The sequence below is a fragment of the Vigna angularis genome, chromosome 3, assembly GCF_016808095.1.
Source record: "Vigna angularis cultivar LongXiaoDou No.4 chromosome 3, ASM1680809v1, whole genome shotgun sequence".
In the NCBI taxonomy this organism is placed as follows: domain Eukaryota; kingdom Viridiplantae; phylum Streptophyta; class Magnoliopsida; order Fabales; family Fabaceae; genus Vigna; species Vigna angularis.
In genome coordinates this window covers 6,716,868-6,728,258 of record NC_068972.1, presented here as the reverse complement: position 1 = coordinate 6,728,258, position 11,391 = coordinate 6,716,868, and the positions used below count along the sequence as shown (strand labels likewise).

General features: G+C 34.5%; 2 protein-coding genes across 4 annotated transcripts; one reads left to right on the top strand and one right to left on the bottom strand.

The window, feature by feature from the left end:
• LOC108324880 (uncharacterized) lies at nucleotides 1-2,352 on the top strand. Its single transcript, XM_017557816.2, has 2 exons — nucleotides 1-187; nucleotides 1,095-2,352. Exon 2 carries the CDS (start codon nucleotides 1,490-1,492, stop codon nucleotides 2,069-2,071), a length of 582 nt encoding a protein of 193 aa, XP_017413305.2. The 5' UTR covers nucleotides 1-187; nucleotides 1,095-1,489; the 3' UTR covers nucleotides 2,072-2,352.
• A 1,758-nt stretch (nucleotides 2,353-4,110) lies between these two features.
• Nucleotides 4,111-7,902, bottom strand: LOC108326584 (probable receptor-like protein kinase At5g24010). 3 transcript variants are annotated; one of them, XM_052875009.1, is made up of 2 exons: nucleotides 7,689-7,902; nucleotides 4,111-6,875 (listed from the first exon to the last, which is right to left on the bottom strand). In XM_052875009.1, the coding sequence occupies exon 2, from the start codon at nucleotides 6,751-6,753 to the stop codon at nucleotides 4,279-4,281; it is 2,475 nt and encodes an 824-aa protein (XP_052730969.1). In that variant the 5' UTR covers nucleotides 6,754-6,875; nucleotides 7,689-7,902; the 3' UTR covers nucleotides 4,111-4,278. The 3 variants fall into 3 exon arrangements, with proteins under 3 accessions (XP_052730969.1, XP_017415658.1, XP_017415656.1); XM_017560169.2 differs by lacking the exon at nucleotides 7,689-7,902 and adding an exon at nucleotides 7,216-7,431; XM_017560167.2 differs by lacking the exon at nucleotides 7,689-7,902 and adding an exon at nucleotides 7,000-7,207.
• Between the last annotated feature and the right edge of the window lie 3,489 nt (nucleotides 7,903-11,391).

Below are 11,391 nucleotides of genomic sequence, written 5' to 3'. Positions count from 1 at the left end.
TCTTCAACTTCAAAAACTTTTCCTATTTTCACCATCTTTTATTTTCCCTACTTAACTACGTTCTCTACAGATCCAACCACTTCCTCTGCCACCAATTACTTCTTCTTGTCTGTTTTTGTTTCACTTTTGCTCCCAAACCAACTCTCTGTTAGATCTCTCCCTCTGTTCTCTATGCCATTCCCCTCAGGTTTGACTCATTTCAAGTTTGCACTTTTTTTTTCGGTTTCTTTCTCCTTTTCTTTTCAAGTTTCCCTTAATGGGTACCTGGATCTGATTTTTAATTATGTCTTGGAGTCATTGGTTTTGAAGAAAGTTTATGTTTTCAATTCTGGGTTGAGTAGATCTTACGGTGTTGTTATGTACGGTTGCATGGTTTTTACTTCAAATGTGTTTAGTGTTTCTCACAAATTGGGTGGATCTGATCATGTCAGGGTAATACACTCGTTTACATACATATATATACGTACACACACATACATATGTGTGTTTGTTTTTGAATTCTATTTGACTACAAATCGAATTTGAGTTGAAGGAAATGGGTTCTTCTGCTCTTCTCTTTCAGAATAATCAAATAATTCACTTCTTGAAGTTTAAGCTGTTTTCTATGTGTTTGTTTTGAATAATTTGTTGGTTAAGTCTTATGCAGATTACAAGTTTCGAAGTAAAAATGTTTAGTATGTCTTTCCGCATTACTCTTCACCCTTCATCAATTTTCATTCTTCAACACGTCTCTAACAAATACAGTCTGTGCTTTTTCTTATCAGCAAATATAGGCTGTACTTGACTCGAGAATATATTGATTTACTGTTTCTGTGTTTAATTATCGTGATTAAATCGTGCTACTGTGTTCTTTTCTTCTATTCTAGTATAGATTTTCTTTTGCATTATTATTTGTTAAAAGAATAGAAAGCGACCACATCTGTGGTTTTTAATGAAACATGTTTTACATGACTAAAACTTGGAACCTAGTTGTAGTCTCTTTAACTCTGACCATGCCCGGATTGGTTTGGTTTTCTTGTCAGTTCTTGCAGTAAATTACAATGGCTCTTTATCTTTTTGTGACGATTTAGCTGTGTTTTTTGTTTTTACTGCAGCTGGGACGGGTGTTCCGGAATCAGATTGTAACTGTGGGGTGATAATTTATTCCTAAGTTGCGAGGTTTTTGAGGATGGGTAAGTGCAAGGGTTGTGGGAAGGTAGGAAGAATGGGACCAAGAAATGGGTCTACGAGTGCTTATGAATTTTCTCTGATGTTGTCTCCTGATGTTTCTTTCTGGGATTGTATATTCCGCAAAATGAGGTACTCCTACAGACCTGAGTGGGTGTAGTGGTTTGAAGTTACCAGTCTTGATACTTCAACTGAATAAAGTATTCTAGCATAACTGTTTAGGGGAAGAGGGGGAACATTGTATGCAGAAAATGCATAAAACTCTGAAGAGACTCTCTTGAAGGATAGGAGTTGACCAAAGTTATTTTGAGTATTTATAAATATGATGAGTTCTATGGATAACATGGGATTTAATAAAGGGCAACATGTGGGAAAGGCGAAAAAGAAGGCAGTGAAAGATGAGTTGGATCGTCTTAAACAGGCTGAAAAGAAAAAGAGGCGGTTGGAAAAAGCTCTAGCTACTTCTGCTGCCATCATTTCTGAACTGGAGAAAAAGAAGCAGAAGAAGAAAGAGGAGCAACAGAGACTTGATGAAGAGGGCGCTGCAATTGCTGAAGCGGTGGCTTTGCAAGTTTTACTTGGAGAAGATTCAGATGATACCTGTAAGGTTGCTATAAATGAGAGTGGATGCAAGACTTTGAATTATAATCACGAACTTGAGCTCTTCATGGGTGGACCAAGAGCTTGTTTTGCTGATGTAGATGGTGATGGCACATGGTCTGTTTCTTCTGAAAATGGCAAGTGGTCTTTCACATGCAGGCCTCTTGAGAAGAATGTGTATGAACCTCTGCATGAAGAAGTGGGATGGGGTTCTACTGGATTCTCTGTTGATTATATAGCAGCACAAGCTGTTAGATCACTCCAGATTGCAGAGGATGCAAATGAAGCAAGAATTCTCTTCTAATGGAAATGCTAAAATTGCATTATTTCTGTCATTGTTGGTGCCGGGTGAAGTTTTAAACTTCTGTTACTTTCTGGAGGTTGTCTTTTGTACATCATCGTACCATATGTGCTTGTCAGCCACATTCTGCTTCAGCTGTGTGTGACTGAACTTGTTGCTCTTCTGTCACTGTATTTTCTTATGATTTTAGTTAACTGCGTGCATAGCTGCTAATTTTCCATTAGGATTGACTTCCATAGTCTTGTCTTGCAGATTTATATAATTTTTTTTTAATTTACTACAAATAATATAAATGCTCCAGTTGACTCGTAATTTCATACACACACATATATAAAAGACAGAAGTCAAGAGAGAAATGTTATTTAATTATAGTATTTTACATATTTTATACTCTCTTCACTGTATAATGATTTCAATTTATTTTTTACAGATAAATTAATAACACCAAATATATTATTCTTTAAACGAATTTACAATAATTACATTATTCAGTACATACATTATTTATTTTTATGGAGATAAAGAGAATATTTAATTTAGAGATATAGGAATTTAAATAGTAATGCTTGATTGAAAAGTGACAACATCAAACATCTTGATATAGTCATTTTAAGATTAAAAAATCAACATGTGAAGATATAGGAATTTCTAGCATATATTTCTCACTCCAATAACATGTTGGAAATGTAATTAATATAATCAAATATTCATTAGTTATCCTAACAAATTACTTTAAAAAAATTCAGTAACTGTAATAAAATAAATGTACTACTATTAATTAGAATTAGAGAACTTAAGATTACTTGAAAAAGAATTGAAAATCTGAAATGATTTCCATCTGGTTTTAAAATTGAACACAGCTTTTTGTTTGCTGTATCCAATGAAACTCATGCATAAAGGGAAATAACTCATTCACGTGTGGCAAAAGAGTGATGGCCAGCTTTGCCTGAGCTTTAGAATATATTCAGAAACAGATACCATCATAAACTTTAGAAAAAGATGAAAAGAAATGTGGAATATTTGCATGTGAAATGTAACTGCATTTTCGATATATTTCAGTTCTAAATGTTCTGGTTTAAAAAACCATGTATGTACCTTTTACAGAAAATTCACTTTTTTGAGTTACATCGACTACCACTCTTGATTTTGTTCGAAGAGGTCAGTGATTAAGCTATCTGAATCACTCTTGAAAGAATCAAGTAACATGTTATGCATTTAGAATGTTATTATGCAGAGTTCTGCTGGTGATTAGTACTTTCATGTATTTTTTTTATCAGGGGATTGAGCAGATTCTATTTACTTTCTACTTGATTAACTAAGCTGATTAGTGAACTCATCATGATGCCTTCGATGCAAAGAGGATGACGGGTCAGAATTCTTCAGTACACAATTTTCTTAAGCGCATTCCATTTGAGTGTGAACGTGTAGTGTTCAATGGAAAGAAAATAAAGAGGAAACAAGTTGATTAACGTCTGCTAGGATCAAACTCAATTTCATCTCACAAAAATATCCACACTCATTTGTGTCCTTTTTTGTAGTTGTTATTACCAGTAATTTGTTTAGTAGGTAACAAAGTAGGCTCTATTGATAATTCTAAAGGGCATTCACAAACACATTTTAACAAAAATGCTAATATCTGTAAACAGGGGCTTATCTAAAGCATCAAGTTCATAAACAATGAATACCTGTTACGTAAGACCTATAGATTGAAATATTATCAGGTAGAGATTTGAGCCATGTAAATTCAACCTACCTTCTACGTTCCATTTTGTCTAGTTGAAGTTTTAAAACAAAACTATTACATGTCTTTGTTTCACGTTACAGTTTCTCTTATAGACTGAGGATTGGAATTGAAGTTAGAACATTCAACTGAAATTCCAGATATATCATACAAAGGGGCCACCAACCTATAGCTCATCACAAATTTGACTGATTCAGTTCTAGAACAAAGACAGAATTGCTGTATAAAATTAATGAATAAATTATACTACAAAAATTTTAACCAATCTCCAAATATCAGACAAGAAGATATTCCAACATCTGTAAGAAAGTATCAATGAACTAGTGCTATATAAGGAGCCTTCCATGAATAAATCATGCTAATCATGGTTTCGGTGCAATTTCTTTCAAAAGAAAACTTGACAGAAAAAAAAAGTATGCAACCTTAGGGTACTGCTATAATACCTCTTGCTTATATTTGCACCATACACCTATCTACCTTCATTGTTCATTAGCTGGGAAAACACTTGGCTAGTACTAACATCAGAAGAAAAATTATCATAATCCCTCTCTGCTCTTGTGTTGGTAGAAGGATTTCCAGGAATAACTGTACTGGTCAAACTTGCAGCTTCACTAGCACTGCTGTTGGCATGTGGCTCCCTTTGTTGTCCACTTTCTTGGAGCTGAAGTGCATACTCCAAATTCCATAAGACATCACCCATAGCTGGTCTATCAACTCCATACTCAGACAAACATTTCTCTGCAGTTTCACAAAATTTTTTTAAGGAGTCTTGTTGGATTTGTCCAACAAGATGGGGGTCAACAATTTTGTCCAGCATGCCTTTCTTCAGCCACTCAAGTGCCCATTCTGCCAAATTGACCTGTTCTCTAGCTAATTGTGGATCAACAGCAGGTCTGCCACAAAGAACCTCAAAAAGCACTACACCAAATGAATAAACATCTGACTTATCCGTAAGCTGCTGTCTCCGGTAATACTCAGGATCAAGATAACCAAAACTACCTTTCACATTAGTACTCACATGTGTTTCATCGATGCACGGTCCTGACCTTGAAAGACCAAAGTCAGCAACCTTGGCCACATAGTCTTCATCAAGCAATATGTTGGTTGATTTAATGTCACGGTGGATGATTCCTTGAGCAAAGCCAGTGTGAAGATAGTGAAGACCTCTGGCTGCACCAATGCATATTTCAAGACGCTGCTTCCAAGAGAGAGGTGTTTGTCGTGATGAGCCATATAAATGCTTCTTCAGCGGACCCTTTTCAACATACTCATAGACAAGTATCATTTCTGAATTTTCTTCACAGAAACCAACCAGTGAAACAAGGTGGCGATGGCGAATTTTGGACAAAACAGTTATCTCAGTTTGGAACTCGGGAAGGCCTTGTCTGGACCCTGGCATGCCTCTCTTGACAGCAACCTTCGTATTGTCTCTGAACACTCCTTTGTAGACCATACCAAACCCACCAGACCCTATAATCAAATTTCTATCGAAGTTGTTTGTTGCTGATTTTATTTCAGCAAAAGGGATCTTCAAGCCAAGAAGTCCATGTGAACCAGGCTCGGAGCTTCTACTGAGGGAACTCCCTCCAAACATGCTTAAAGGTGTCCATCCAACACTTTCCAATGTCCTTGGTTTTGGTTTCTTGTTCCTGCATTTGGTACCAAGTAGAAAAGCAGTTACAACTAAAAAAAAGACAACAATTCCTCCAACAACTGAACCCACCAACACCCACAAATTCTTCTTCCTATGCACAACTTTAGTACTGACATCATTGAGCATCTCCATTATCTCTGCACCATTCAATATGGCATTCATCCTTATGGAACTGCTTAGCTCAGAAGGACCAACACTCACTTGAACAAAACCCGAGTCATCTGAATTTGTAACAAAATCCACATAGACAGGTGATGCAAGCGCGTGGATGGTAAGCGCTGACAAATCAAGATCCTTGTATGCAATGTACCCATTTATGTACACATCAAAGTAGAGCAAGTTGAGAGCAGGACTAACAATATCGCAGAAATGCAATCGAACCAAGTGTGGAACACCACCAGGAGACACAGGAAAGTTCCAGGTTATGTTGAACCTAGAAGCCAAACTTGAGTTTTCCCTATTCATCTGCTGAGCAGTCATGTAAACATTTTCAGGTGCAATCTCTCTAGTTGCACCTCCCTTCTGGTAATTTGGTATGTGAGTGCTCACTGCAGGCTTTGCTGCACCCTTAAACACCAAATAATCCTCATCAGGAATCCAAGTCCTCCAAAGGGTGTCATTGAAAGGAGTTATTTTCAAACCCCCAACATTGATCCTATGAACAGTTTCCAAAACCTTAGATGAAAGGTTTCGGTACTCTTCCACCCCAGAAGGACCAACCGCCCTGCCTCCAAAATCTATGACAAAATCCGCAGGGGCAGTAAACACCTCCAAAGCATTGACAAAGGCAAAACCTGAGTCACCAACAGGCCTAAACAAAATCTCAAGAAAGTTTGACTCTATGTTTAGAATGAACTCTTTGAGAAGCACATCATTAGGTGGCTGGAAATTGCTCAGCACCGAAGCCCCATTAACAAAGACACTAAAGTTTGCTGATTTTAGATCAAAACTTTGAGCCTTGAAGGGGGAGAAATGAAAACGAACAAAGTGGGTGCCGTTTTTCTTCATATTGAACCTGTAGCTCCCACTGCTGCTGAAAACTCTTGCTGTATGGTACAAAGTGGGCAAATTCTGAGGTGGCTTTTGATATGCGAGTGAAACAGAATCACCTGAAGAGAGAAAATTGGAACCTGGGTTGGTGGAATCGCCCGTGAAGACTCTGTTGAAGAGGGAAGCATTGTTGTGTGATCCACAACTGAGAAGGAAGTTATCTGTGGGAGAGAATGAAAGTGAGAAGGGTGTGAGAAGGAGAAGGAGAAGGATAGAGGGTATGAGGAATACGGTGTTCATTGAAGAAAGTTTTGATTTTGGCCTTTCGATTCCTTCAAGAGTGTGTCACGCGGAGGAAAACACATGCCATGAGTAGTATCTAGTTTGAGGATGCAAAAGGGAAGTGTGATGTGTGGACAGAACTGCAACAAGAAGACAACAGACACACAGAGAGACAGCGACTTAAGTCCCAGCGAAGATTTGAGAAGGAAGATATGATATATAGTACATGAATTTGGTAAGCACAAGTCAAAGGATAACACCTACTCTTGCATTTGCTTTTTATGGTTAGTTGATTTGAAACTCAACATTTTTGGACGTTTCTCACAAATCTGCATTAGTTTTCTCAGCGCTCCACTTCATATAACGGTTGATTTTAACGAATTACAATGTTAGTCGCATGCAGATCTAAAATACTGATACAGGTTGTTTCATCTAAACTTCTGGGCACAAATTCGAATATTGATGTGGGAACAGAATTACCTGTAGTGAACATAGCTGTGACATCGTAGCGCAAAAGAAAAATTTAATGAGTGGAAAACGTTTACAGGTGAGTTAAACAAGCAACAGTTGGAACAAAAGGTTAATGAATACTTTTGGTAACTTATAGGAGATACTTTTAAAAGGTTACAAGCAAAGATAGTTTTACATGGAAAAAAAATCTATAAAAACGACAAAAGTGTAGCATCGTCTTCAATCGTTTGTATAAAATGCACGTAATCTAAGATTTGTATATACAGGACTAAATTTCTGCAAGAAAAGAAAACATATTTATAGTATCATATAAACATATATGTTCAATAAATAACCTAAATATCCTTTCTCAGAAATACTTTAAATTAAGGAAGAAGTTCACCTAAGACACAAACACAAAAGACATTGGAACTCAACCGGATAAAGTATTCACACTGTTCTTTATTCAAAACCTTAAAACAATGAATTAATGAGTCTTTTACCTTTATACAGTGTTCTACTTTCTCTTATATCTCTCTCAATGTATCCTTCTAATTCGTTATCAGATTTTGTGCCATGAAAGACTGCATAAACAATTATATATGTATCCCTTTTTTTCAAACACCTTGGATTCACGTAGGGTGTGAAAAGATAGGTATTTGACAAATTTGTTGATAAGGGGTCAGATTATGTAGGTTTCAGACTGGAATCTCCAATTGGAAACCACATATTGTTTGCACGCGTCTCTGGAACCTTATCTTATGATGTAGTAGAAAGCAAATTATATTGTTAATGTCTTCCAGTGCAAAAGGGCATATGCATGTATAGTGCATGCCAGCTTTACTAAACAGTGCTGATTAATTTATTCTTTGCACCTCTTAATACGATCCTCACAACTTAGTGGAAATTATAAATCTTCTTGTCACACATCACATGGCCTCGGTCAACAGCACTAGATTTTTTCCTCCCACATGCATTAGTCTATTTTGTAGAAATTAAGGTCATTTTTCACATGTCGGCACAAAGGGAAATACGGTTGCTTGAAGCCATAGCTCAGCATTACTCAAAATGACATCATTATTAGTACAATTATTAGAATAATTAAAAGAGAGAGAGAAAGAAAAAAAGCATTTGCAAATTGTATAGAATGAAATAGTTAAAAAGTAGAAGCTGAAAAATATTAATTAACCCTTTTGGCTTTTTACACTGGCTGTATGCATGCATGTATGGACCATTGTTTTTTGTATGGTTCACGTTGATTAGTGCAGTGGTTTATGTTGTCGCTTATTCCAAAAGACCCTTGCGCATATTCTGCCACTACTTTTGCTTTCAGGCACCTGCTTGGTACTAAAAGGTCACATGTCCACTACTCTTATGTTAATCTTTTTCTTAAAAAAAAAAAACCTAATTTAAGAAAAACAAAAGTATTTTCGGCCGTTGATGTCCTTGTTCAACCATAAGTTTGAATTCTTAATATGCTCTTTGACTACATCCATGTGATTAGCTTATCTATACTTGTTTTTTAAGGCAGCCTTTAAGCTTAAGCTTACGAAAAGCTTGGCATAGACTCTGCAAAGTTTAACGTGCTTCAAGTTTACTTAAAGATTACTGCAATCCAAGAAGAAGCAAAAAAGTACACGAAAAAAAATTAATTTATCAAAGTCCATAATAAGCACCACAAGCATATCATCTACCAGATTATCACATTATGAGGTTTTTTATGATGAGACGTTAGAAGATTCGATATTGATAAAATGAATGAAAGAGACCAAAATAATATTTTTAATTAAAAATATTAAAATAATGAATTTATAAATATTTTTATTTTTATATCATTTATCTTACTCATTTTAATTAATGTGAAACTTATAACTCGTTTTAAATTTATAAAATTTACTTATGCATAAAATATGTATACGTGGGTTTTTGCCATTAGTGTGTAGTTAGTCTATTTTACTATTACTTTCGTTTTGGGCTCCTTCTATGGGATTGGGAAGAGCTTTTTGATGAGTGATGCTCCCTCATCTTCTCCCTACACTTCCCCTATTTTTCTTTTTAAATTATAAATTTATCCTTTTTATTTTTATTTTTTATTTTTTAAAACCCTAATCTCAATCCCTTCTCACTTTTACTTTTACTTTTCCTTTCACTCTCAGCAGTAAGTTCCCACTCTTCACTGTCACTTTCTCTCTTTCTCTTAATTTTTACTTCCGTGAACATAAAATTTGACAAAAAAAGTAAATTCTGCACGAACAATATGAATAAGAAGATAAACTGAACTAACTATTTTTTCTTTTATTCACTTTTTATTTTGTACTCAACAAACATATTTCTCTTTCATTGCACCATTGTAAGCACCAATGTAATTTTAAGCATAGACTTTCAAGTTTGGTTATTTAACGACAAGGAAGTGGAGAAGAAATTTTTAGGAGATTATATTATGAAATAATAATACTTCAAAACTCATCAGAAGTTCTAAATGTTTTAACCATGCAGAATTTGTTTTTTCTGTCAAATTTTGTGTTAACGAAAGTGAAAATTAAGAGAAATAGAGAAAGTGACAATGGGAGGGGGGGCTTGCTACTGGGAGTGAAAGGAAAAGTGAAAGTGAGAGGGGATTGGAATTAGGGTTTTAAAAAATAAAAAGTAAAATTGGTAAAAGTAAAACGAGTAAATTTAGAATTAAAAAAAAGACTGGGAAGGTGTAGGGAGAAGATGGGGTGGTGGAGGGAGCATCACTCTTTTCTTTTATATTGAAATTGTTGGAAGACGGTTACTCCCTCTACCATCATAGGTTGTTTCATGTACCTTCCCATTCTCATTTTGTCATGCATTACAAAAATTATTAACTTATGTAAAATCTACACAAATAAACATTTACAATGTTCAGAAATTAAAATCTACAAACAAAAATTAATAAACTAAAAACAAAAAAAATTAAAAGAGTTGAAATGCAAAGGCTTAAACGAGATCCGTGTTTCTCTTCTTCTTCTTACACAACACACCACATACATCCATTTACATAGCACATATACAAAAAGAACAAAAAGAACAAAAAGAAGGAAGTTTGAACCACAAAAATGTGTAAGGAAGAATAAACAAAGAGAAAGAGACAGGGGTGGGGTTCTGTGTATTCCAAGAAGAGAAGAAAAGAAAAAAAAATGAGAATATGGGGTTTGTGTGTATTAGAGAAAGAGAAAAATCAAGTGGTGGAAACTACAGAATTAGGATTTTAAAAAAAGGTAAATAAAGTTAAATGGTAAAAGTTAAAAGAATTTAATCTAAGATATTTTTAGAATAAGAAAAAAGATGGAAAGGTATAAAAAGTTGTTGGGGTGGTGTGGTTGAGGGAGTAACTCTCTTGTTCGAAACATTTCTTATGGCATGATGTGCCAATCTGGATGCCCAGACCCAAAAATAACGTGCTATGCTGGCATTGGATTTGGTCTCACACTCTTTAAACGGGCCTTGTTATTTCCATGTCATCTTTTTACTAAGTTTACGCTGCAGTTTTATGACCGTATTATTCCATGTGGAAGTATTTATGTCCTAATTAAAAATATAGTTAAAATAATAAGATTGAACATTTTAATTAAAAACATCACTTAAGTATCTCCTCTTCATTTATCATCGATGAAGTAGCATATAAAACAATAATCATTTATCTTACCATTGCAATTTGTTTTCTCTTTATATATATATATATATATATATATATATATATATATATATATATATATATATATATATATATATATATATATATATTCATTTACACCTCTTAACTTTTTCTAATATATTTTAATAAATAATTTAATTCACTCTTTATCTGAATAATAATTCAAATTACACATGTAAACCACGTATATATATAAATTAAGGAAAAAAAGTTGTACATATTACATATGTATAAATCACATGTTTTCCTCAGATAATAATAAAAAAAATCTTATAAGTATGTGATCATGTTCATAACATTTTTTTTTTCATGTTTTCCTTTTTTACTAGTGACTTATCAAGTGATATTTCAAATTCATTATTGAATTTTCCATTTTGAATCACTTTATCTCCATCTCTTTTCTTCCCTTTGTTTGTTACTCAAACAATTCAGTGTGGTTCTTTACGTACTTATTCCAATGTGGAATAGAGGTACTCATTTTTAAACTTTTACTTCATCTCAACATATTGTTCAATATTAACTTATTC

What these genes read in the sequence shown, in the direction of transcription:
- LOC108324880 (XM_017557816.2), top strand. Translation starts at nt 1,490, where the DNA reads ATGATGAGTTCTATGGATAACATGGGATTTAATAAAGGGCAACATGTG.
- LOC108326584 (XM_052875009.1), bottom strand. Translation starts at nt 6,753, where the DNA reads ATGAACACCGTATTCCTCATACCCTCTATCCTTCTCCTTCTCCTTCTC.